The sequence below is a fragment of the Schistocerca nitens genome, chromosome 7 (genome assembly GCF_023898315.1).
Source record: "Schistocerca nitens isolate TAMUIC-IGC-003100 chromosome 7, iqSchNite1.1, whole genome shotgun sequence".
Classification (NCBI taxonomy): Eukaryota; Metazoa; Arthropoda; class Insecta; order Orthoptera; family Acrididae; genus Schistocerca; species Schistocerca nitens.
In genome coordinates, this window is record NC_064620.1 from 155,708,204 (window position 1) to 155,735,207 (window position 27,004).

Here is a 27,004-nt window from a genome sequence, read left to right on the forward strand (position 1 = left end):
TCATGAATTCATACCACAGGGACAAAGCATTAATTAATGGTACTATCGGGATGTTTTGAAGTCTGCGAGAAAATATGAGAGTGGCCTAAAATGTGGTGAGACAATTCATGACTCTTGCATCGATAATGCACCCGCACATATGTCCCTGTTGGTGCATTACTATTGCATAAAAAATGAAATCACTGTGCTGCCTCATCCTCCATACCCTCCAGACCTGATCCCTGCGGACATTTTTTTTATTTTTATTTCTGAAGTTGAAAACCCCATTGAAAGGACAAAGATTTGCGACAATAGATGAGATAAAAGAAAATTCACAGTCAGCACTTCCTGTTGTCCAGCAAGTGGCGTACCAAGACTGCTTCCGGTAGTGGAAATGTCATTGAGAACAGTGTATCAACTGTGGAGGAGAGTATTTTGATAAAGGCCGTGCACAATAAGTAAAAGGTAAGCATAGAAAAATTTTGTGGACAAAGTTCTGGAAGTTTTTGTACAGACCTCGTATGTTGCAAATGTAAGCATTGGGTGTTGAGCATTTTCAGAACAGTGTGGGATTCTGTAGTGTCCCACCTAGTCCCCCTGCAAGCAAGCAACACTATTTCACAATACGATGTATATTAAACCACAAGGAAAAAGGAAATAAATAATACATACCTTTATCCATTAAACACAGGAATAAGAAGTCAGATTTTCATGTGCAAAATTTCAGTTTTGAGAAGTAAAAGTTACTTTGCATCCTCTTTTAAGACAAGTAGCTCATACTACCAGCATTTCACTAATATGACTTCATTATAATTATCTCCTGCATCGTTTTATGAATAACTGTCACAGAATATTATTTCTGTTCATCAATTGGCAATGTCAAGGCTTATGAGGTGAATACTTTATTTACTTGGATTTTCATTGCCTTTCTGCAAAAATGTTAGGTTTATCTTGTTGCCATGTCACTTTGAAAACACAAGTATAGCCTCTCCCTGGGTAGCATTTATATGTCCAATGCATTTTTCTTAACAAGTCCACTTTTACGTTATAATGTAAGAACTGATTTTAAGAGACACTTACATCATAATCAAACCTGTTTATTAAAGTACATATTTGATGAGAAGTAAGTTGCAATCCCATAGGATAAAGAAAAAGAAGTATACAAGGAAACGTAATAATGAAAATTTAGGGCATAATGATATGAAGTGAAAATTCCTGGAGGTAGTAACCACTGGTGTCAGCAAAAATGCCGATAGTAGTACAGTAGAAGATAAGTGAAATATAAGAAAGAATGAAATAATTAAGACAAACCAGATCTCATTGGTATGTCCAAAGCAGAAGTGAAGAAGCCATGGGTAAACTGGGAAATAATGAAGCTCTTGTATGGAAGAATGATCTTCAAGAATCAAGAATGAGAGAGGAAGGAACAGTATAGGTCTCTTGGGAATGGAATGAGCAGGAAGTGCAAACAGGCTAAATCACATTGAATCAGACACACACATTAAGATGTTGACAAAGATAGTATTGCAGGAAAAATCTATGCAGCGTATAGGAAGATTTAATGTAATGTCAGAGTAGTAAATTATAAAGGTGTTAACTTTTGATGTGCAGATGGAGAATCTCTCTCAAATGCAAGGTAAAGAGTACACAGAGACAGGAGTACGCTGAAGACCTGTGTGGTGGAGTTGAATTGTCCCAAAGTGTGAAATAGGAGGAGAAGGAATCTTAGGTGGAAGAAATAGATGAGGTCAAAGTTTAACAGAACTCTAAATGGTCTGAGCTTAAAGAAGGCAGCAGGAGAAAATGATACACCTTCTGAATTCTTGATACCTGTGGGAGATGGGGAAACTAGAAGGTTATTTAAGTTGCTGTCGAAAATCTTTGAAATGTGACTTTTCATCAAATTTTCAGAATAAAAGCAATATCAGGTATATGCGGATAAATGTGAAAACTATCAGATGAGTTCTGACAGATAAACTGCTGTCCAGATTAATATATGGAAAAATAGGAAGAAGAATTGAAGACATAATGGATGATCAGTTTGGTTTCAGGAAGGGAAGTATATCAGAGAAGCACTTTCACATTGTGGATTATAATGAAAATTAGTGGGGGAAGGGGGGGGGGGGAATCAGGATAATTTCCTAGCACCCTGGAAAAGGTACTTGGAGAGAGACTTTGGCAATTTAAGGTGGAATAAGGTCGTCACAGTCTCTAGAAGACAGAGGCTAAAATACAGAGACAGACAAGTAACCACTGAAACTCGAAGTGGGAATAATAAGTGGTTGGTCAAGAAAGACAAGTTAGTGTTAGGAATGGTTGTTCGACTTGCTCCTCAAAAAAGAAGTGAAGCAAGTGAAAGAAAATTTCAGAAACAGCAATAAAAGTGCAAGGGGAACAGGTTCCAATGCTAAGATTCACAGACAGTGTAGTCTGTCTAGCCAGAGGTAGGGAAAATGTAGAAGACTTATTGAAATGAATGAAACTGCAAAGGTGGTGAAGAGTAGTAGGAAGAAAAATAATGACTTTTTTGATGTCAACATTTTGAATCAGGCAGTAGGTGAGAAATTAAAAAATTCTCCCCTCCAGGAAGCAAGATTACACAGGATGGTGAAGGGCACAGTTTTAAATAGTTGTAAATGTTTAATGATTTTAATCTCATTCAATCCAGATCCCATTTTTTCCCTTCCTCAGAGTGAAATGGGTACTTGCTTGCAATAAATCATTCTTTGGGATTGCACTTGCAGCAAAATTATTACTAAGAGGCTTGTATTGTATTACCTCAATGGGTCCTAACCGTGTAATCTTTCTTTATGCTTAAAATCCTTTTAAACTGGGGAAAAGTAAATGGTGAACCGAAACCTTGCAGCATGTTTGCTGGTCATTTGTTTACAGTATGAATGCTTAATGCTTTTGGAGTGCATTTGTGTTTGCTTTGCTTTATTGCCATTTTGTGAGAGAGTGGTGTGACGTGATAATTTTCAAAATTTACAAACCTCAGTATTGTAAATATTATGTAACCTTAAAGGTTTACATATGCTGATCATGCTGGTTTTTAATAATTTGCTGGAAACATCATATTCACTGGAAACATTACCTTTTCATTTGTAATCAAGAATAAGTAAATAAAAATGATAGTAAAGTTAAACTGCAAGTCACATTTACTTGGCAGGTCTTAGTTTTTGGCCCACAGTTCTTACATAGAGAGAAGTAAATTCAAATTTTCCTACAATATTGTAGCTATATTTTTTATAATTATGCTAAGAAAAGTTCTTGTTGGAGTATAAATAATGGAAGAAATAAAAATAACAACTCGTCCACCGTAAAGTTGAGACATTGAGTCATCAACATGCACAAAAGCAAGACTTGAGAATGTTATCATTTGGACAAATCGAACTGCAGAGCAGATAGAATATGCATACATCTGTGTTGCTACATTGTCGTGGCACTGCAGCTAAGTTGGGATGAGGCACTATATATGCTGGTGTGGATAAAGTGAAAAAGGAATTGGAGAACAGGAGGGAGGTTGGGGAACGAAGGCTGGGAGGGAGAGGCAGCAAGCACATGGGATATGAATGTGTCACTGATGAGCTCATTCTGGCCACAAGCAGTGGCAGGTGTGTGCAATGGATAATGGTGTGGAAAACTGGAATAATGTAGTCAGATGGGACAATATAGCCATGCAGGTTTATTTGTGTTTGTGTGTCTTCTGTTAGCTCTGCAGGAGAATTCATCTGAAAGAAAGGAACGTTTTCAGGTTTGTTTATGTGCTTGTCAGTGGCTCAGTTCCGCAACTGTACATGAGTTGTTACCTTTACTCCTCCCTTTTTTTGTATATTTTTGTGTCAGATGATCCATTTCTCTTTAACTTGTTCTGTCACAGAACATGGGAAAGCACCGTTAGCTGCAGATTGACATTAAACTTTTGAAACTGAGTGCTATGTGGCGTTCTGTGGAAGCTATCTTTGTGGTTTCAACAGAGTGCACGTAATAAAATGCAGAGATATTCTCTGCTTTACCTGTGAAATGAAGACAGAGTTTCTTCAGTTTTGAGCAGTTTAACATGGCTGTCAGTAAAATTGTAATTCATCAGCCTGTTATATGATGAAGATGTTGTATCAAATACAACCTGCATTGTACTGTACATTGCTTGTGTTACTATGTTCAGTTCCATGTTTCCATTAATGTAAAGCTTCGTGTGCTCAAGTATTTTAAAATGTTTAATTCTGTTCCAATGTAACTGTATTCATCAGTATTCATGATACCTCTGTCAACGTTTTCTGTTGATGCTACTCCTTTAAAAACATTATAATTTTCTTTGCACATGACATATTTACTGATTTCAGTTTTTTCTTACACGCAGCTTGAAGCACCCATCGAATGCATTGATGCAGAGGTAATTTATTATGAGAGCTTCTTTATACTTACACAATAGAGGCCTAAAAATATGATTTCTGATATGTTTGTTTTATGAAATAAACAAATATTTTTCACATTCCTCTTAAAGGCTTTAAAATAAAATGACATTCATGATCATTTTGTGTGAATATACTCTATATATAATTACAGTATTGTTAGTGTGGTACTGTAAGTGTTTTAACTAAGGAGTAAACTGCATTTAACAGAATTCATTAGTTAAAAGTAAAATCTTGCTTTTCAGTAAACCTTATTTTTATTTTGGGGTATCTTAACCCTCAGATTTTTTTATGTAACTAATGAAATTGTATCCTGAAAACGGAGATCATGTGTAAAACTTGCTTTTCCCATTTAGGTGTTACAAGCATTCCCAGTTCTTTGTCAACATTATCAGTAAACTTTTGTAATTAAATATACCAAGCGAAGTGTGCACTGGTTCTGCATCCAAATGACCACTCTACAGCTAACTCTTAAGTGTTTTTTGCAGAGGGTTTATAGAACCATTTTCAGACTATTTATTTACTATTACTAAATGATGGGGGAAAATGAATACGCATTTTTTTCTGTGCAAGCTCTGATATCTCTAATTTTAATATGATGGTAATTTCTCCCTATGTAGGTGAAAGTCAACACAAATGTTTTTGCATCTAAGGGAGAAAGTTGGTGATGAGAATTTCGTTAACAGATCTCACCACAGTGAAAACACTTTTGTTTTAATGATTGCCATCCCACTTCACGTATCATATCTGTGACACACACTTCCTTATTGTGCAATAACACAAAATAAGGTGCCCTTCTGATGGTTCCAATTTAAGTTGTTCATAATTGTAATCACTAGGTATTTAGTTGGATTGACAACCTTTAAATTTGTGTGATATGCTTGTTTTATGAAGTTATGAAATCTTTTCTGCACACTGCAGTCACATTTGGGAGGACAGCAGTTTGAATCTCAGTCCAGCCATCCATATTTTAAGTTTTTTGTTTTTCCTAAACCACTTATGGTAAATGCTGGGATGGTTCCTTTGGAAAAGACACGACCTGTTTCCTTCCCCGTCCTTCGCTAATCCGAGTTTGTGCCCCATCTGCAGATATGTTGTATTTACCAGGACATTAAACCATAATCTTTCTTCCTTCCTTTTGAAAGTGTTAGAAAATATTTTCAAACAGTTACTGACATGAACTACAGTGAAGATTTTGTTAATTTCTTATCTGCCGTCATATTTATTTACTTATTCATTTAATCCTGAAAATTTGCTTGACGCTCGGTGATTGCTTGATAAGTTATGATGGGTACATTGTGTCAATTAAAATTAAAGTTAATTGTGAGATGACGATGATGATGATGATGATGATGATGATGATGATATTGTTTATGTTGTAGTTATTCAGTCTTGAAGAGTGGGTTGGGGCAGCTTGCCACAGTAGTCTATCCTATACAAGTCTCTTCACCTCTGTGTACCTACTGCAAAACACATCTGCTTGAACCCTGTTTACAGTGTTCAAGCCTTGGTCTCCCTCTACAGTTCCTACACCACACCCTTACATCAGTTACCAAATCAGCTATTCCTTGAGGTCTCAGGTCATGTTCGTCAACCTAGCTTTTATTTTAGTCAATTTGCACCATATTTTTTATTTTCTCCGCAATTTGATTCTGTACCTTTTCATTAGTTATCTGATCCACCCATCTAATCTTCAATATTCTTCTGTATATGTTTCAAAAATTGCTATTCCCTTCTTACCTGTTCTGTTTGTCAACTTTCAGGCTACACACCAGTCAATACTATTAGAGGAAGTTTCTTAAGATGTTAATTTATATTTAATGTTAACATATTTCTCTTTTTCCGTAATGATTTTCTTGTTAATGCTGAGTGTACTGCAATTTCATGTAAAGCACTTTCCGCAGTGTAATTACTGCAGAAGTTTAGTGCACTTATTCTGCCACTACTGCAGTATCTTTTGCTTACTGCCATACAGAAATGAGGTTGACATAATCTTTATTTTTCGAAATGCAGTGGCAAGGAGAGGATATTTTGCCTATTTACAGTCCACTGTGATGAGTATTTTTGTTGTTTCTTTTTTCATAGTCTTCATTAAGAATGTTTTCCATGGAGTAAGATAGTATATATAGTAATTTTCCCAGTGTTCATATTCAGTGCATTAATCTTCAGAAATTTGGTACACTTGTGTTCCTTTTTTGTTTGAGAAATTCATACTAATCTGCAAATAGCTTAACAATTCTGTTAATTTCCTTTAGTTGCCCATATCATGCAGCTGGACAGGAAAACTACATGAATTTTGGAAATGTGATTGTTTTTTAGTTGTTGTAATAAATTTATTTGGAACTGAATGAATATGAAAACAAAAATAGGAAATACGAGACGTAAGCTGTTATGTTAACTTCACAATATAATTTTTTTTGCTGTGATCCATAGAAAATTTTGTCTAGTTATGTATCATTCCTTCTGTTCAAGGACAATAATATTTGTTATTTAACTTAATGTTATTGTATAGATAAAAAATCTACTCACCAAGCAGCAGTAGGAAAATGCACACTTATAAAGTGATGTATTTAAATTTGTAAGCTTTTTGAGCCATTGACTTCTTTTCTGGCAGAAGTGTTTAAGGAGAGGGAAGAGGACAGGTGATGTTTAGGAAATGGGAAGAGTTAGGAAAAGTCGTCCAAACCCCAGGCCAGAGGAGACTTTCTGGACGGGATGAGAGGGAAAGACATTGTGAGGAACTGCACCGCGCAAGACTTGCTTCTCACCCTGTCTGGTAAGTCTCCCCTGATCAGAGGTTCTGGGCGACTTCCAAACTTGTCCACTTCATAAACCTCAAGAGTCCCGTACCTTTACCCTTCTTCCTTGCCCTTCAACCCACCTGTCAGAATGAAGAAACACTGCCTCTGAAAGCTTGTAGATTTAAATACCTTTATGGGCGTGTGTTCCTCTGCTGCTGCTTGGTGAGTCGATCTTTTTTTTCTATCGAATTACATTTATATTTCAAAAATTGAGTCTTATGATTTAATTTTATTGTGTAAACTTTTTTTATCTGTGCTGGTTTTCAATCAAACAGAATTTTTGCAAATATGATAGCATTTATGTTGTATTCTGTGTGAAACGAGAAAGGGCGGGGACACAAAAGAGAGTAAGTAGAAAAGTAACAGCAATTTCCAATAAAGAGAGCAAAGAGTATGTAATATCAGAGACACTGTATTCCTGATTACATTGCAAGTGAAGTCACAAACAGTAAGAAGTATTTTCAAGAGAGACTGAAACAACACCTTTGACACTGAATACGCTGATATTTTCAAAAATGGTTTTCGCAGATGATCAAGCAAACATATGGTTAGAGTACATAGGACAAACATGCAGAAACTTCAAAACCAGATATTCAGAACGTCTCAAAGCTTTAAAAAGCAACAGCTCCAGTAGCACATTTGCTGACCACCTTATAACCCACAATCACCACCCAACTAAAATAGAAACAGACTCAAGAATACTAAAACCCAGCCACAGCCTATACAGCAAACTGACCATTGACGAGAACTTCCACATACAGAAGGCAACTGCAGAAGGAAAACCGGTCATAAATGAATACACTACACTCTGCAAGGGCACACTATTTAACACATTAAAGGAACTTTACAAAAAAGACAACACAAACAGATAAAGTCTACCCCCCCTCCCCCCTCCACACACACACACACACACACACACACACACACACACACACACACACACACACACAAAATTCCAGTTTGGCACCAAACTCACTAGGCCGGGACACACAAAAACCACAATTACACTGTGTTTTGGTGAAGTACAAATTGCTTTTACGACCTTATTTGTGAAAATACTTGTTATATTTATGTGTGCATCATGACACCTCACCATGATGCTGGGAATAAAAGGGCTTGCTACACGAAAACATAAGTAAAAACGAATTTAGGTGCGAAGTATCATGACAAACTGAATTAGGTTTAGATGATAGGTTAACTCCCAACAAAATTTCTCATCAACATCGGTTGGTTGCAGATGACAAGTTACCTCTAATAAATAATAGAAAAGTGGTCCTGAAAAATCATGCACACCAAGTGTAAAGGTATTAACAAAAAGAAACGAATTATTGTTTGAACTAAATATCCACATAATTTTGTAATCATTTAGTAAAAATCTTCACATTACAGATTAAATAAAACGGAAACCCACTGATGATGGCACAGTGGTGCTGAAACATGTTCGGGAACTTGGAAAAAACTGTTTTTTGCATAACTGGCAGACCTTACATCCTACAGTTTTAACTGCAAACACGGTAAACACAAGGAGCTGCAAATCCAAATGATGAATGTGGATAGAGTGCATTTGACTTACACGAAACTTGTGTTGGCCGTTACAATAGTGAGCATTCTCTGTTTATTACATCAAAGACTGAGGAGATAGATGGTAAAGGGTCTGTGACCCCCAGTGTTTTCCAAACTTGATAGAAATTCTTTACAGTAGAACACACAATTATTAAGAATTGCAATCTTCAAGATGCAGTGCTAGACATAAAAATTGCTGCAGTCCCTCTTTACATCAGTTGAAAATCCTCGGTGGAAAATAAACAATGCTTTGAGGAAAGACATGTCTTACCATGCAAAGTAAGCCTCAGGCAATAGAAACATACTGTTTGGGTGCTGGATCTTCTTAATCAATTGTGATTTTGTTATCCTTACCAGTTTTTGAATCAAATCAAGTCACATTAGAGTAAATGACGTGACCATTTCACCATCACATTGCTGTCCTTGCATCATTAATAACTGCGTCCTATAGTACCAAGCTATAACAGAGAAAATTGTAACTTGGTGTATGCTTAATCAGCTTCAGATCAACTGATATAGCGGTTTACACCTGCCGATTCTGGTAAAACACAAGGAGTGCTCATCCTGTCCCCTTGTTTTTTTTGTGGGTGTGCCAGCCAGTCCTCCCCCCCCCCCCCCTTTTTTTTATTGTATTTTTTTCATGTCACCTGATGAAGCAGTACAATAGCAGTGATTGTTAATTGTTGCTTTATAGTGAACCATATTTTATTTGTGCCTTCTGTCACCCAGCTTTGTGCACAAATGATTATCACCATCCTTCATTTTCAGTAAAACATTGGGCCATTTTTTTATGTGTGAGGTCATCCTACTCACTCCATTTCTTCACTTGTGAGAGGTTTCTGTTTACTTCAGTCAAGACTTTTGTCTTGCTTAACAACACACAGGCACAGTTGTGCATTTGTGATGTTAGCAACATTTCAGCAGCTCAAAAATACAAATGCCTTTGCTGATAGATTGCTCAGTCTAGCATGTTGTAAGGAGTTATGTTTTTTACCTTGTGCCATCCCTCTGCATTTGTCAATATTATGATTATTTTACTCGTTTAATAAAAAAAAGAAAAATTCCTCAAATTTTCTGATACATTTGCGATCACACATTGATGTATTTGATGAAAATATGGAAGTTCATGAAGTCCAAGACGCCCACACTATTTCAGCACTTTCGTTCGAAGCAGGCTTATTATTGATAAAGTTTGCAATACTGTACGAAGAAGGGGAAATTGCCATGTCAGGTAATAAGATTTGGTTCCCTCTCACAATGCGTGGTTTGACAAGGAACAGGGAAAACAATTGTAGATGCATAATTTTTTGATCCAGGAATGTTACAACATTACACATTTTTCCTTATTGCTTACAAACATCTAACACTTTATACTTTATTTTGCTCAGTTTTTTCCTGTTTATACATAAAAAAATTCTTATTTTCTAGCCTTCTGAGGCATCGGAAACGAAGATACAGTTACCAGGAATTGAAGAAGAGGTATGTAGAAAATTAAATGTAACCTAAGGAAATAAGTTTGTTCGGAATTGTCAAATGATTTAGTTAACTGCTGATAAAACATTAGGGCCCATTTATCACTTTTTTCCTAAAATTTGCTGATTATTGAAGTTTTTTAAAGCTGTTTTATGCACTGGAAGTAATATCAGTTGTTAGAAAGAATTTTCTTGTGTGTGTTGCAGTACTTCTCAAAAATGTACTTGTATACACTTATGCAGAGACTTCCTGAAAATTATTTTTGTCCAGTTTGACATTCAACGACTTCTCATTTGGCGTTCGCACCCACTGAAGAGTAATTTCTCACCACTTGTTATTGTACAGGGTGTCCCAAAAAAAATGACCCAATTTTAACTTGTACTAATATTAAGACAAATGCCACCACGTAACTGAAACAGCAGATGTAATCGGCATGCTCTAGAGTTTCAGATCTGGAGCGTGCAGCCAGTCTTGCACAATATGGCATCTGCGCAAGAGAAGGCATATTGTGTTATTGAATTTAGTCATACTCCATCAGTGATTGCATTTCAGTGGGTGTTTCATATTTGATTTTGTGCTAAACCACCAACACCAAAGAACATTTGACGGTGGTATAAACAGTATGAAGAAACAGTGCCTCTGTAAAGGCAAAAGTTCTGGCCAGCCATGTGTTCCTGAACAAATCCGACGATCATTTGAGCGGAGCCCCCACAAGTCTATGCGTTGTGCTAGCCGAGAACTTGTGTTGCCGCACATGACAGTGTGGAGTGTTTTATGGCGTCATTTAGCCCTCAAACCATACCGTACACTGTACAAGCTCTTCAAGATACTGACAAAGTGGAGTGAGTGGACTTTAGCAATGCTACTCTAGAGGACATGGAAGATGACACTTTTATGTCACAGTTGATATTCAGCAATGAGGCAACTTAGCGGTAAGGTTCACATTCATAATGTGCATATATATGGGCTCGAAAATCCTCGTGAAACAATTGAACACAAACTTGATTCACCAAAAGTGAATTTTTTTGTGCTGTTTCACAAAGCAAGGTTTATGGACCCTACTTTTTTGAGGAAGAAAGCGTAACAGGACAATCATATCTTGCAATGCTACGGAACTGGTTATTCCCACAACTTGACTCTGACAATTTCATCTATCAGCGAAGTGGAGCACCACCGCACTGGCACAACAACGTGCGCTGTCTCCTTAATGCCAACGTGCCTCAATGTTGGATAGGGCATACAGTACCGTGAGACCAGGCTTTACACTCTTGGCCTCCTAGGTCCCCTTACTTAACACCATGTGATTTCTTCCTGTGGGGATATGTTAAACAATGTGTTTACGTTCTTCCCTTGCCTCGTGACATTGATGAACTAAAAACTAGAATATCAGCTGCTGTAGCTTCAGTGACAGAAGACACCTTACGCTCAGTTTGGGATGAATTCGGCTATCGGCTAGATGTCGTCCGTGCAGCTAATGAGGACATATTGAACATTTATGGTGGATTTTTATAAACTTCTGTCTTTTCTAAGTAATTTAGTATGCAGTTTGTTGGTATTGAGCCCTTCTTCCTAATAAATAATTCTGTTTAAAATCGGGTCATTCTTTTTAGGACATCCTGTATATTCCTTACGTATAGAACAGCTACTGTTATTATGTTGTATTTTTTGTATTTACTGGATCATGTTATTAGGATCATGTATGAGTTTACAGAACACATTTGGTGCTTGAAGGGAGACAAGCTATAAATTAACAAATTTTGTTTTCTTTGGTCACCTTGCTTTAATGTTTTGTATTCACTTTCATGTTTTGTATTCATTTATCAAGTTCTGAGTCATTCTTATATATGTTTCAACTTCCATAAATTAATTGAATGTAATTCTTTAGCTTCATTTGTTTGGATTGTCACTGAAGTCTGATAATGAAACTGCTTCCTTCCATGTGCCTCAGACTGTCATCTTTAGAATTTTGATCTCTAAGCTGTACCCTGAAATGATAAATATGTCAGATATTGCGTAAATCCATTCCACAGTGATATTTGCAGGATGGTTGTAATTAAAGTGCAGATACTCACAGAGTTCCAGTGTGGACTGTATTATCGTATGTCAGCAAAACTGGGTAGATATTCTAATGTGTTAATGTGGAACCAATTAATGCTGGAAAAAACAATAGTTCCAGTGTGGTCACCGGGTGCAAATCTGGCGATGTGAATGCAAAAATTATGTATAAATATGTTTCCATATGTAATGGACAAGGAACGGCAGGTTGTCATGAAAGGTGAAACATGTGAGAAAAGCATAATGTTGATTTTTATCATTAATTGTAGTTACACAATTTGTTCAATATGAGCATCAGAGACATTGATGAGATGCCATGCAGTGTCGGGTTTGCACCTGGTGGCCAAAACTGGAACTAATATTTTTCCAGCATAAATTGGTTCCACATTAACATATTTACCAAGTTTTGCTGCCAGATATGATAATTACACCCCACAGTAGACCTCTGCAAGTTGCTGCACTTTAATTATAACCACCCAGTATATGAGTCACCATCACATTCTTAACATTATATTAAATTTATCTTAGCCTGATTCTTCTAAGCTCTTATACAATGTTCTTTGAATACATACATGGAGTACATGTAAGATGTTACCTCCAATCCTCATCTGTCCCTGGTAAGCTATGTTACAACACAATTTCTGATTGTTTTTCAGTCTGAAGGTGAATGTGGTGAACCACCAGCCAAGAGGACAATGCTTGACCTAACACCTAAAGTGGAACAACCAGTGTGAAACTACTCCAGCATTTATTATTGTGCGAATTCGTATGCATCGCTGTTTCCACCATGTTTATGGAAATTGTACTGTGATGGAAGTGGTGTCACTGCCAGAAGTGTTGAAGTTAATAGAAATTGTGTGTTTTTATGAAGAGTGCAAGTGAAACTGTGAACCTTAGTGAGGACATTCACTAACAAAGTTGACACTGTCATTCAGTGAAGGTGCAACTTGCAATGCAATTGCATTCTGTGTGTTCATATATTCCGAGACTTGGCATGTGTGCTTAACACGTATGTCATCTGGCAAATATTTTCCGCAGTATTCATTACAGTGCTGTTTCTTTTTTGTATGGAAACTGTGTTTGACTTTAAAGAATGCATGGCACATGAATTATTTTGAATGTAGGTGGTTGTGCTGCGGAAGCATTGTACAGGACAGTTTGAATGGGTAAGCCCTACATTTCGTGATAGTGCATAGTTTTCATGCACTCCTTGATATTTTTCCACTTAATAAATAGTCTGAAAATGTGAACACTTCCTGGGAAATACAAGGGACATCTGGTGAAATTCATAACACTGAGTCAGATATTTTCTAGCACATAAGAACATTTCTCATTTTTCTTATTTTCATTTTTGATAACTTACTGAAAGTAAGTGGTGTCAAAAGAACTATTTATTTACCTATTTTTTTATCTAATTGTTAGAAATGTAAGACCTTACTTTTAAGGTGCATTGCAGTTAGTGTTGAGATTAGATTTGTTGAGTTACTTGTTTTAAAATATGCTGAACCAAAGATAGTGATGAGTGGAAGAACACAATTGCAGTATAAAAACAATGTAATAATTTCGGCAGAAATAATTTTAATGTTAAATGAGTAAGTCCAGTTCCTGGCAGTCTGTAGGGTGAAGGGGGTGTGTTACACATGGTTTCTTCCTATGTTGTAATGTATGACAACTTTCAGTGACCTGTAAAAACAGTGTCAGGATATTATGTTCAAATTTTCCCTTTATTCAGTTTTTGGAATAATTATTTTTCATTACATTCATTATTTTCATGGGTATATAAACGTGGAATATGAAAGGTTGTATATATCGTGCCTGCCTAGTGTTTCTGAAGTGCTCATCATACGTGATTGTTTTGCTTAATCTATATTTATGACAAAACATTGGATTCCACTAATGAGAGAAGACTTCCAGTGTTATAAATTTTTATAATTTTTTGCACTCTCAACCATAAATTTCGTAAAATTTTGTTAACTGTGCTTGTTTGTTATGTTGCTCATTCAACATCACTTAGTGAAAAAAAAAAATCAATTGGGCTGGGGAGACAGAAACGTGCTTCGTAATGGTTGGCATTAAAAAATGCATATTAATTGTAAAGTTTCAAATTCAGTGATGTAAAGATGTATAGGTGATTTAAACTTTTTGATTTCTGTCTATATTTTTGTACATTTTACTGCTGTAATTTTCTTTATTGTTTGTATTGATATTTTATTTCATTCATCCCATTTTATGAAGTGTTTAAATACAATGTGTCACAGGTAGAGACATGATAAGTGCATGTGTAGAAGGCATTAAGAGATGTGCCACCTAATTACAGGTACCATGGACAGATATGGTTGGTCTGTATGGTAAATTTTCAGCTTTGTTTCATAAAGGGCTTGTCACTGTCTTTGCAGAAAAAAAGGAAAAAACTGGTTAATATGTTAAATGTTAAACTTAAGTTTAACAGATTATTGAAAATCCACTGATTTAAGTCTATAGAAAGTTTATTTTAAAGTTATTATTTTACAGTGGTAGAATAACATTAAAATCAACATTATTTACATCATGGTTTAGATGTAGGGATTTTCATTTCTTTTCATTACAATGAACACCAATAAACATTACATGAGTCAACGACTGGATGAAGTAATTTTCCTTTCTTTTACTAACTTACTTTTCTGGTAATGAAGGCGCCTGTAGAACGATACCTACATGACAAATAGTTATTATTAGATTAGACATATATTTTGTTCCATAGATCCATTGTGAGGAGACCTTCAAGGATGTAGAAGATAGCACAAAACAAGAATACACAAAGTATATTAACAAAGAAAAGGAGATATTCTGATGTACCTTCTAGGGATCGAAGTGAATGGTCCTCACGGATCTGGAAAAGTAAAAAATCTTAAAGGTGCGTTCATTTAGAAGGTAATAATAGACTTTTCACAAAACATGTAAATTTACAATACACCAAGGTGCATACTATAATTCTTAGGCTATTGTAGCCACACATCATCAAAGAGAAATGCAGCTTACAACACCTATACATTGATTGTATTACTGCACCAAAATTGTGCAGAAGTCAGATTTTACATAATACTGTATTCACATTGCTTGATATTAATATACACTACTGGCCATTAAAATTGCTACACCAAGAAGAAATGCAGATGACAAACGGTTATTCATTGGATGAATATATTATACTAGAACTGACATGTGATTACATTTTCACACAATTTGGGTGCATAGATCCTGAGAAATCAGTACCCAGAACAACCACCACCTCTGGCCGTAATAACAGCATTAATATGCCTGGGCATTGAGTCAAACAGAGCTTGGATGGCGTGTACAGGTACAGCTGCCCATGCAGCTTCAACATGATACCACAGTTCATCAAGAGTAGTGACTGGCGTATTGTGACGAGCCAGTTGCTCGGCCACCATTGACCAGACATTTTCAGTTGGTGAGAGATCTGGAGAATGGCTGGCCAGGACAGCAGTCGAACATTTTCTGTATCCAGAAAGGCCCGTACAGGACCTGCAACATGCGATCATGCATTATCCTGCTGAAATGTAGGGTTTTGCAGGGATCAAATGAAGGGAAGAGCCACGGGTCGTAACACACCTCAAATGTAACGTCCACTGTTCAAAGTGCCATCAATGCGAACAAGATGGGACCGAGACGTGTAACCAGTGGCACCACATACCATCACTCCGCGTGATACGCCAGTATGGCGATGACGAATACACGCTTCCAATGTGCGTTCACCGCGATGCCGCCAAACACGGATGCGACCATCATGATGCTGTAAACAGAACCTTGATTCATCTGAAAAAAAAAAAAAAAAAAAGACGTTTTCCCATTCGTGCATCCAGGTTCGTCGTTGAGTACACCATCACAGGCACTCCTGTCTGTTATACAGCGTCAAGGGTAACCGCAGCCAAGGTTTCCGAGCTGATAGTCCATGCTGCTGCAAACATCGTTGAACTGCTCGTGCAGATGATTGTTGTCTTGCAAATGACCCCATCTGTTGACTCAGGGATCGAGACGTGGCTGCACAATCCGTTACAGCCATGCGCATAAGATGCCTGTCATCTCGACTGCTAGTGATACGAGGCTGTTGGGATCCAGCACAGCATTCTGTATTACCCTCCTGAACCCTCCGATTCCATATTCTGCTAACAGTCATTGGATCTCGACCAATGCGAGCAGCAATGTCGTGATATGATAAACTGCAATCGTGATAGGCTACAATCTGACCTTAATCAAAGTCGGAAACATCATGGTACACATTCCTCCTCCTTACATGAGGCATCACAACTACGTTTCACCAGGCTACGCCAGTCAACTGCTGTTTGTGTATGGGAAATCGGTTGGAAACTTCCCTCATCTCAGCACGTTGTAGGTGTCGCCACTGGTACCAACCTTGTGTAAATGCTCTGAAAAGCTAATCATTTGCATATCACACCATCTTCTTCCTGTCGGTTAAATTTCACATCTGTAGCACGTCATCTTCGTGGTGTAGCAATTTTAATGGCCAATAGTGTATATTCCTCAGTTGGTAGTACTTAGGAAGAGGAGTTGGCCACCCATAAGTCCTTTAGTATCCTCTTAAAGTGAACTTTATTGATAGCTAAGCTTTTTTTAGCTGGTTTCAAGTTATTGAAAATGTAAGTTGTTGAATAATGAAAACCTTTCTTGGCAAAATAAATGACCTTAAATTATTTGTATCAGAGTCCTTGAAGGTTTATAGAATGATTTATAGTGATTCGTTGTTACTGTTCCAAGAAAGACTTGTTAATAAATTATATTCTGTTGTTGTAAGTTTCAAGAATTTGAAAGTATTAGAAGCAGTAGAATTGCCCACTCTTGGGTTCCACACAGTATTCAGTTATTATCAATAGAATTGGAACAGTTCATTCCATGGTGTAGTGTTTTACAGTTCCCAAATGGGATTGGTGTCTTGAATGACAAAATTTAGTACTCTAGGATTCTACTCTGCCATAGCCTGTGGTTCAGTGATGTCAGACATGGACACTCTTGAAGATGTATGTTATAGAATTGTAGGGTTCTCCTTAATAGGTCAGGCACGCACTACACACAGGAAGCGGCTACTAGGGTAGCAGAGTACATATGGTGTACACAAGGGGCTTTTTAGGTTAGAGAAACCCTCTCTTGGGTCACAGAAAATGTGCCTGGTACACTAGCCACAGTATCCTCACAGAACATTCATTGTCGCAGATCAGAGATGCAAAAGGTTAATATGATTGTAATAAACTGCAGGAGCATCCAAGGAAAGGTCACAGAATTAGTTTCACTCTCTGAAGATTATAAAGCACAAATAGTATTAGGAACAGAAAGTTGATTGAAACCAAACGTTAATGACAACGAAGTCCTAAGTTCAGATTGGAATATTTATTGTAAGGATAGGATAGTCATCAGTGGTGGTGGCCTGTTCATTGAAGTAAAAAATGTGATAAAATTGAGTGAGGTTATCAATGATTCTGATTTCGAATTAATCTGGATGAAGTTAAGTATCAAAGGTCAGTCAAAAATGGTAATTGGATGCTTTTGTAGGCTGCCTGGGTCAGGAGCTCTACTGGTAGAGCACTTCAGACAGAACTTGCAGAATATGATTAATACTTTTGCTGACCATGCTGTTGTAATAGAGGGTGACTTCAACTTGCCAGGTATTGATTGGGAATACTATGCTATCAAAACTGGTCCCAGAGACAGGGATTTGTGTGACATTGTTCTGGATATCTTGTTCAAAAATTACTTTGAGCAGATAGAGAACCAAGTTGTGAGGGTAAAATCTTGGACTTATCAAATCACTTAATGTAGAGAAAAGTATCGGTGATCGTAAGGCTGCGATAGAATCTATGACAATGGGTCTGGCAAAGAATGTTAAGAAAGGTAGGAAGATAGTTTGGGTTAGGAAGAGTGACAAGGTACAAATTTCAGAGTATCTGAGCAGTCGGCATAAAATTTTTGGTGATGAGGACGAAGTTGTGGAAAACAAATGAAATAATTCATAGGAATCATGCAATACGCCCTAGACATATATTTTCTAAGGTCGTAAGGAATGGGAAAGACCCACCACTGTTTAATAGCTGTGTTAGAAAACTGCTACATAAAGAAAGAGAACTTCATCTCATATTCAGGAGAAGCAAAGTCCTTGCTGACAAACAAAAGCTGAACAAATGAGCATAAGGAGAGCAGTGAGAGAAATGTTCAATGACTTTGGAAGTAAAACTTGGTCAACCAATCTGAGTAAGAACCATTAGAGGTTTTGGTCGTATTTAAAATCAATAAATGAGTCAAAATCATTGATTCTTTCACTCCTTGGCCATACTGGCACTGAAACAGAAAATAACAGAGAGAAGGCCAAAATACTGAAATCGGTCTTCCAAAATTGTTTCACTGGGGAAAATGTAACACGGTCCCTTCTTTCAATCATCATACGAACTACGAATGGCAGGTATTGAGATAACTGATTGTGGAATAGCAAAACACCTACAATCTCTTAGTAGCGGAAAGGAATCGGGACGAGATGAGGTAATTCCATAAATTATCTGCGAGTACGCATTACGAGTGATTTAAAATGGAATGATCATATAAAGTTGATTGTCGGTAAAGCAGATGCCAGACTGAGATTCATTGGAAGAATCCTAAGGAAATACAATCCGAAAACAAAGGAAGTAGGTTACAGTACACTTGTTCACCTACTTCTTGAATGCTGCTCAGCAGTGTGGGATCCGTACCAAACAGGGTTGATAGAAGAGATAGAGAAGATCCAACGGAGAGCAGCACGCTTCGTTACAGGATCATTTAGTAATCGCGAAAGCGTTACGGAGATGATAGATAAACTCCAGTGGAAGACTCTGCAGGAGAGATGCTCAGTAGCTCGGTACGGGCTTTTGTTAAAGTTTCGAGAACATACCTTCACCGAAGAGTCAAGCAGTATATTGCTCCCTCCTACGTGTATCTCGCAAAGAGACCATGAGGATAAAATCGGAGAGATTAGAGCCCACACAGAAGCATACCGACAATCCTCCTTTCCACAAATAATACGAGACTGGAATAGAAGGGAGAACCGATAGAGGTACTCAGGGTACCCTCCGCCACACACCGTCAGGTGGCTTGCGGAGTATGGATGTAGATGTACATGTACCTAAAGATTCTACCAGATTATACAAAAGAACTTGCTCTGCTTCTAGCAGTAATTTATCATAGATCGCTTGAGCAATGAAGGGTACCTAGCAACTGGAAGTAAGCGGAGATCATTTCTGTTTTTAAGAAAGGCCGTAGGACAGATATACACAGTTATAGACATATATCGTCAATGTGTTGTAGAATTATGGAACATGTTTTATGCTCAAGAATTGTGACCACCTTGGAGAAGGAAAATCTTCCCTATAAAAATCAACATGGATTCTGCAAACAGAGATCCTGCGAAACTTGCCTCACTCTGTTTCTCCATGACATCCATAGTGCTGTAGACAATGCATTTTACACCACCCCGCACTGCCATTTAGTGAAAAAAATAGGTGGTTAGTGAGCATCGGAGCAGATTTGTGACTGGATTAAAGACTTCCTTGCAGACAGAATTCAACATATCACTCTTAACGGAACAAAATCGACAGATATAAAGATAATTTCTGGTGTATCCCAAGGAAGTGTGATAGGACCATTGCTGTTAATGATTTATATAAATGATATAGTAGAAAGTTTGCAGATGATGCGGTTGGCTATAACAAAGCAGCAATGCCATAAGGTAGTAACAATTTGCAGAATGACCTCCAGAGAACTGATGAATGGTGCAGGCTGTGGCAGTTGACCTTGAACATAAACAAATGTAACATATTACGCATACATAGGAAAAGAAATCCACATCTATTTAGCTACACTATTGATGACAATTCGCTGGAAACAGTATATGCTGTGAAATATCTAGGAGTAACTATCCAATTGACATTGAGTAGTATGACATACAAGTTGATGTAGATTGTAGAGCATGCAGGAAAAGGTGCTAGTACAGAAATTGTTTGTTCTCAAAGAATGATTAGAAAGGATATCTGTAGTATATGTTGGTTTTGTTCAGAGTACTTATGGAATCGTATCATTGGTCATCTCTTAAGATATTACAGCAGAATTCACTGTCATTAATACCATATGCTAACAGTTTCAAAGGTCTTGATTCACTATTGATTATGTAAAACAAGTTGTTGTTCTTTGGTTCGTCTGTCTTTCAGCAAGTATCAATTGGATGTTCTCCAATTTTGTCTGTCCTGTACAACTCCTGTAATATGCTGTTGACTTTGTCATTGGATTCCAAGACATGTTTTTCCTGTCCCTCTCCTCCCTGCAGTCTTTCATTTCATGATACTTTGTTGCAGGCGATTTCTTTGTGATGTGTGTCCCAACCAAAATGCTTTCTTTCTCTACTGTTCTTAAAAGGAGTTCTTCATTCATCATTCTTTCTGTCCATTTCACTTTAAGCTCTTTTATTCAAAATTATATTTCAAAACTATCCGAAATATTTTTCCTCTTTCTTTTTTGATTGCCTCTGATTAGCTGCCATATAATAATATATTGTAGACAAAGCACATGGTGAATTTCTTTCTCAATTGTATCAGAATTCAATTTGCTCAGTTTGAAATATAAATTACTGGAACCAGTCACATTTATTGTTCTTCACCCTGTGCATAGCTGAGGATTATACTACCATCAACATGTGGATTTATTACAATTAAAAAGGCATGGATGCTTTACATTTATGACTTCTGTGAGCAGCCTGTATCACAGCCAAGCAGGAACTCCTTGTTCGTCACTTTGTGGAGCCAGGTTAAGCACTCTGTTTCTGTGAACAATAATTTATCTATCAGTGGCCACAGACTCCCTTTCCAGTCATATTTACATCATATACACTGTCTATAACCTAAACTAAGCAAAGATGTCTTATTAGGAGCCAAAACCCTATTAATGCCATTGGCGGATGCGCGCACACACGTTTGTGTGTGTGTGTGTGTGTGTGTGTGTGTGTGTGTGTGTTTTCATGCAGGTGGTTGTGGTTTGGGGGTGGGTGTGTCCTTACCATACATCTGAGAGTAGCCTGGACACAGTCCGTCACACCCCCCCCCCCTCCCAATTGCAAAAATGTCTGGACTTTGAGAATTTTATGAGCTATATGTTTGAATCGCCTTTTTAAACATTCTCTCTCTCTACACACACACACACACACACACACACACACACACACACACACACACACACACACACACACACACCTGCGTGTGCAAATGCAAGTCTCACACAGTTGACCACAGATTCTGGCTGCTGAGGCCAGACTGAGCAGCAGCACATGATGGGAGAGGCAGCCAGGTGGTGGAGGTAAGCAGGAGGCTGGGACGGTTAGAAGAGTTATAACAGGGAAGGGGTGGGGGGGGGGGGGGCAGTAAAGCTTTGCTTGTGGGAGTGTACAGTGATGAGGTGGAGAGGGGGTAGGGCAGCTACGTGCAGTCGGGATGTTAGACAGAGGGCAAGGGAGAGGGGGGGGGGGAGTAGTGTAAAAGGAGAGAAGTATAAATACTGATGGTATGTTGGTGGAATAGAGAGCTGTGTAGCGCTGGAATGGGAACATCACTAACGAATGTTGAGACCAGGATGATTACAGGAATGTAGGAGTGTTCCCAACTGTGCATTTCAGAAAAGCTGGTGCTGTTGGGAAGAACCCAGATGGCACAGGCTGTGAAGCAGTCATTTAGATGAAGAACGTTGTGTTGGGTGGCGTGCTCAGCCATGGGGTTGTTTAACTGTTTCTTGGCCACAATTTATCAGTGGCAATTCACGTGGACAAACAGCGTGTTTGTTTTCATGCCCACCAGTTCCTGTTACTTTACCACATGGTGCCCTCCTCATCTCTATTGATGCCACCTCCCTTTACACTAACATCCCTAATGCCTATGGCCTTATTGCTGTTGAACACTACCTTTTCCAATGCCAGACGGATTCCAAGCCAACAACCTCCTTAGTCGCCATGCCTAACTATATCCTCACCCACAATTACTTATCCTCTGAAGGCATGACCAAATAATCCGGGGTTGGCTATGGACACCCACATGACACCATTCTATACCAACCTATTCATGGGCCATCTATAGGAATCCTTCCTAAACATCCAGAATCCCAAACTCCTCACCTGGTTCAGACTCATTGATGACATCTTCATGATATGAATCAGTGGTTAGGACACCCTATGCACATTGCTCCAGAACCTCAACACCTTCTCTCCCATTTGCTGTACCTGGTCCTATTCCACCCAACAAGCCAATTTCCTCAATGTTGGCCTCCCTCTCAAAGATGGCTACCTCTGTGCATATCAAACCTACCAACCACCAGCAATACATCCACTTCGACAGCTACCACCCATTCCATACCAAGAAGTCCCTTCCATGCACCTAGCCACCCATGGCTGTCACCATGTGTAGGGATGAACAGTCCCTCTTGAATATATCTAGGGTCTCACTGAGGCCTTCACAGATCATAATTTCCCTCCCAATCTTATACAAAAACAGTTCTCCCATGCCTTATCTCTCTAATTACTCACCACCTTCCAAAGCTCCACCATCTGGCCAGAGAGGAGAATTCTCCTTCGTGATTCAGTACCATCCAGGACTAGAGCAACTGAATCACATTCTCCACCAAGGTTTCGACTACCTCTCACCATACCCTCCAATGATGAATGTCCTATCCACTATTCTTCCCACCCCTCCCATAGTGGTATTCTGCTGCCCACCAAACCTGCATTACATCCTTGTCCGTCCCTACACAACCCTGCTCCCAACCCCTGTAATAGACCTAAATGCAAGAGCTGTTCTGTACATCCTCCCACCACTCCTCTCTGGTCGTAAGCTTCACTTATCCCACCAATGGTAGGGCTACCTGTGAAACCAGTTGTGTAATCTACAAGCTAAGCTGCAACTGCTGCTGTGCAGCATTCTACATGGGCATGACAATGGCTACCAACAAACTGTGGCCAAGAAACAGCTGGACCACCCCTTTGCTGAGCACACCGCCCAGCACAACTTTCTTCATTTCAGTGACTGCTTCACAGCCTTTGCCATCTGGATCCTTCCAACCAACACCAGATTTTGTGAGATGCGCAGGTGGGAACCCCCCCCCCAAATATCACTGGCCTCGACCTTCGTTAGCCATTGTCCTTACCCATCTAGCTCCTTCCTTGTTCCCATTCCAGCACTACACAGCCCTCTATTACAGCAACACACCCTCAGTCTTTTTACTTCTCTCCTTTTCTGTTCCCCCCCCCCCCCCCCCTGTCCTCCATTTAACCTCCCGACTGCACATAGCTGCCCTACCCTCTCTTCACCTTGTCCCTGTATGCTCCCACAAGCAGCACTTTACAGTCCCTCACCCCTTTCCTGCTATCCCTCCCCCTCACTGTCCAGCCTCCTCCTTCACCCAACATCCAGTTGCCTCTCCCATTATGCACTGCTGCTCATAGCCTGGCTTCAGTAGCCAGACTCCGTGATTGTGTGTGTGCATTTTGTATATTTTTGACAGAGGCCTTATTGGCCGAAAGCTCACTTTCTGACGCACTTCCACTGTGTGTGTGGTTTTTTTTTTTTTTTTGTTTATTTTTTTTTCTTTTTTCTTTCAATGAAGTCCTTGTTGGCCAAAAAACTCACTTTCTGACAGTCTTTTTGTTGTGCCTATCTACTACACAGCATCTCCACTATATGGTGAGTAGCAACGATACTTTTCATAAGCATCAATATTCTACATATCCTAAAAATTAGACATTCGTGAGACATTTGAAATATTTAAGTACCAAGGAAAACAATTTGAGTCCACACTAAAAATGAAACATTTACTTCAGTATCATCACAGGTAACAGCAACCTAAACTATAAAAACACAAACACATAGTTTACTTGATGGTTTCTCTTAGCAAGTTTGGTCTAACTCGTGAAACCCAACAGAACTATATACCAGCATTGTGCACCTCTGTCACCATAAATGTGTATCTGTCTGCTTGTACTATTTATTGATGTAATTAATGTTACTTCATCTATTTCTTAGTTATATCATGTAATACACAAACATTTTAATTCAACCACTAACTAACCCTCTAACTTTAGCAACACCAATAAATACTTCCCCCACATCAGAACACTCGAAACCAGAATCCACTCAGGCTGGGAATCCAAGAGCACTCACTGGCTTGAGCAAGAGTGATGCTGCAATTAATGGTTAGGATACTACAATCAAAGAGAGAACTAGATTGTTCTGCCACATTGTGAAGATCTTTATTGGGAAGTGAATGAGTAAAAAATAAATCGGGATCTACGAACCGCCCTTGGCAAGGCAACACACAGACACGATACATTCTCCGAATATTTCCTACACCTCTCTTGGACAGTACTGTTCTTATACAGTGAACATTGTCTATTCTGTGGTAGATTATTAACACAGTAGCTCTCTCTATAATACAGAAATGTGGAAAGCTTTTGTAGAATGTAAATATATTAGCATTTATTTGCTTACCGTATGATTAGTATCTTGTCATGCAAGGAAACATCTTTTTTCTTAATAATACATATACAGATATTTAACACACACAGAAAAGAAAGTAATGATTATAAGTTTATTAAATTTACAAAGCACAGAAAGTCACAGGCTTATGTCCAACTGCTAAACATACACAACTGATGCCTTGGTTACTACCAGAAACTCCTTCAGATTGCCAGGAAAGGATCGATTTGGACACGTACGTATGATATGCTGAATAGTTTGTCGTTCTGCATCACTGTCACAGCTGGTCGATTATACGCTGAGTCAACACATCTTCCACTACTTGTCATTATTCTACTTAGTACAAACCAGACCTTGTGATACTCTTCAAACCCTGGAGGTGTGATCGAGATGCAGGGCATCTTCAGCTGTTCTGGGTAGTGTTGTTCTGCTCCATTTCTGTCCATCACTCTATCATCTATCAGAGATTTTGCAGTTTTTAGTGGTGTGTGATGGGAGCGAAGTCTATTTTTACTGAGTACAGGAATGTCCTCACGAATAGGGAGGTAAGGGTCACCAGATATTTTTGTGAACTCCCAATGAGAGCAGCTTCAAAGTGCAAAAATGGGGGAGCAATATGGCTGGGAATAGGCAGCCAGAAAGTTGGGGTATTTCTGATTCCTGTGGTGTTGACCCAGACTGCAGTGCAATATTCTGCCACAGGGTACACCAGTCCAAGTGCAGACCTTAGTGTTGGATCTTAGGATCCTGTGTCGTGCCATAGAGTTTCCGTAAGATGATGTTTCTTGAATTTATCTTGGGGGCAGTTTTCAGCAAGTGCTCTTTGAAACTGAGCGTGTGTGTTGTTCTCAGATGTACAGTATGTGACTGTGTATATATTTTTACTTCACCCAAGATGTTTTAATTGGATTTTGTAAGTTGGGAAACCTCTTTTTGTATTGTTCTTCATTCACTGCACACACTTGGTGAAACAATTATTTGGATTTCTTTTGGTACCCCAAAAAAAATTATAGATTTAATACATTATTTGTCAGTCTATCACTTCTCAAGATCTCCAGACAAGTCATCAACATGTCTACTGTAAATCCTTCACAGCTTATGAAATTAAATACATTAGAAACACAAACAAAGGTATCTCTGAAATTTCTTGGCATATTAAACTTTGTGTCAGATTGAGACCTTAACAGACCCGGACTTTTTCACAGATAACGCTCTTACTGGCTGAACAAGTCAAGCATGATATGGAAACTGCCAATTTAATTCAATACTTATTGTTCAACACAATGGAAAATCTACAACTGGATAGGTGTGATGTTTGGAAAAATCTCCTCTTACACAATAGCCACAACAATGAATAGTGAACACTGACCAGAGATGGAGATTACATTAGTTTTCAGATAAGTGAATTCACTGTCAGAAGTTGAGTGAGGGCTAAAGAATGTATGAGGTAGGAGGCAGCAGTTAGAAGAACAAAATTCTAGTACTGTAACAACTTCCAAGGTCATTAGAGTTGTATTATTCGCTATATACACCACCACATGATGTTCATGGCAGCAGAAATTGCTGAACAAGAAGCATTTATTGCTTTTTATTCAGTCTGCTGGTTTAGTTGAATAGTTAGACTATGGGAAAAGTGGTATAGCCCTCTGCTTTCCATAATTCAAGGAAAACTGATAGCTGTTAGTTATTTATCTCAATTTGCTCATTTTAGTTTTTGGGCACCTTATATTAGGAAATACCGGGTGATCAAAAAGTCAGTATAAATTTGAAAACTTAATAAACCATGGAATAATGTAGATAGAGAGGTAAAAATTCATACACATGCTTGGAATGACATGGGGTTTTATTAGAACAGAAAAAAACAAAGTTCACAAAATGTCCGACAGATGGCGTCGTTTGGTGATGATCGTGTGCTCAGCCGCCACTTTCGTCATGCTTGGCCTCCCAGGTCCCCAGACCTCAGTCTGTGCGATTATTGGCTTTGGGGTTACCTGCAGTCGCAAGTGTATCGTGATCGACCGACATCTCTAGGGATGCTGAAAGACAACATCCGACGCCAATGCCTCACCATAACTCCGGACATCCTTTACAGTGCTGTTCACAACATTATTCCTCGACTACAGCTATTGTTGAGGAACGATGGTGGACATATTGAGCATTTCCTGTAAAGAACATCATCTTT

At 38.4% G+C, this 27,004-nt stretch overlaps 1 protein-coding gene across 2 annotated transcripts in view; it reads left to right on the forward strand.

Moving 5' to 3' along the window:
* Positions 1-14,439, forward strand: part of LOC126194825 (sister chromatid cohesion protein PDS5 homolog B-B) — a 204,540-nt gene extending 190,101 nt beyond the window's left edge. Inside the window, exons 21-23 of one of the 2 annotated variants that reach the window (XM_049933153.1) lie at positions 4,340-4,372; positions 10,184-10,234; positions 12,940-14,439. In XM_049933153.1, coding sequence (XP_049789110.1) covers positions 4,340-4,372; positions 10,184-10,234; positions 12,940-13,017 — 162 coding nt within the window. In that variant the 3' untranslated portion in view covers positions 13,018-14,439. The remainder of the gene's footprint in view (positions 1-4,339; positions 4,373-10,183; positions 10,235-12,939) is intronic. The other variant, XM_049933154.1, reaches the window with a different exon arrangement.
* Positions 14,440-27,004: the final 12,565 nt, after the last annotated feature.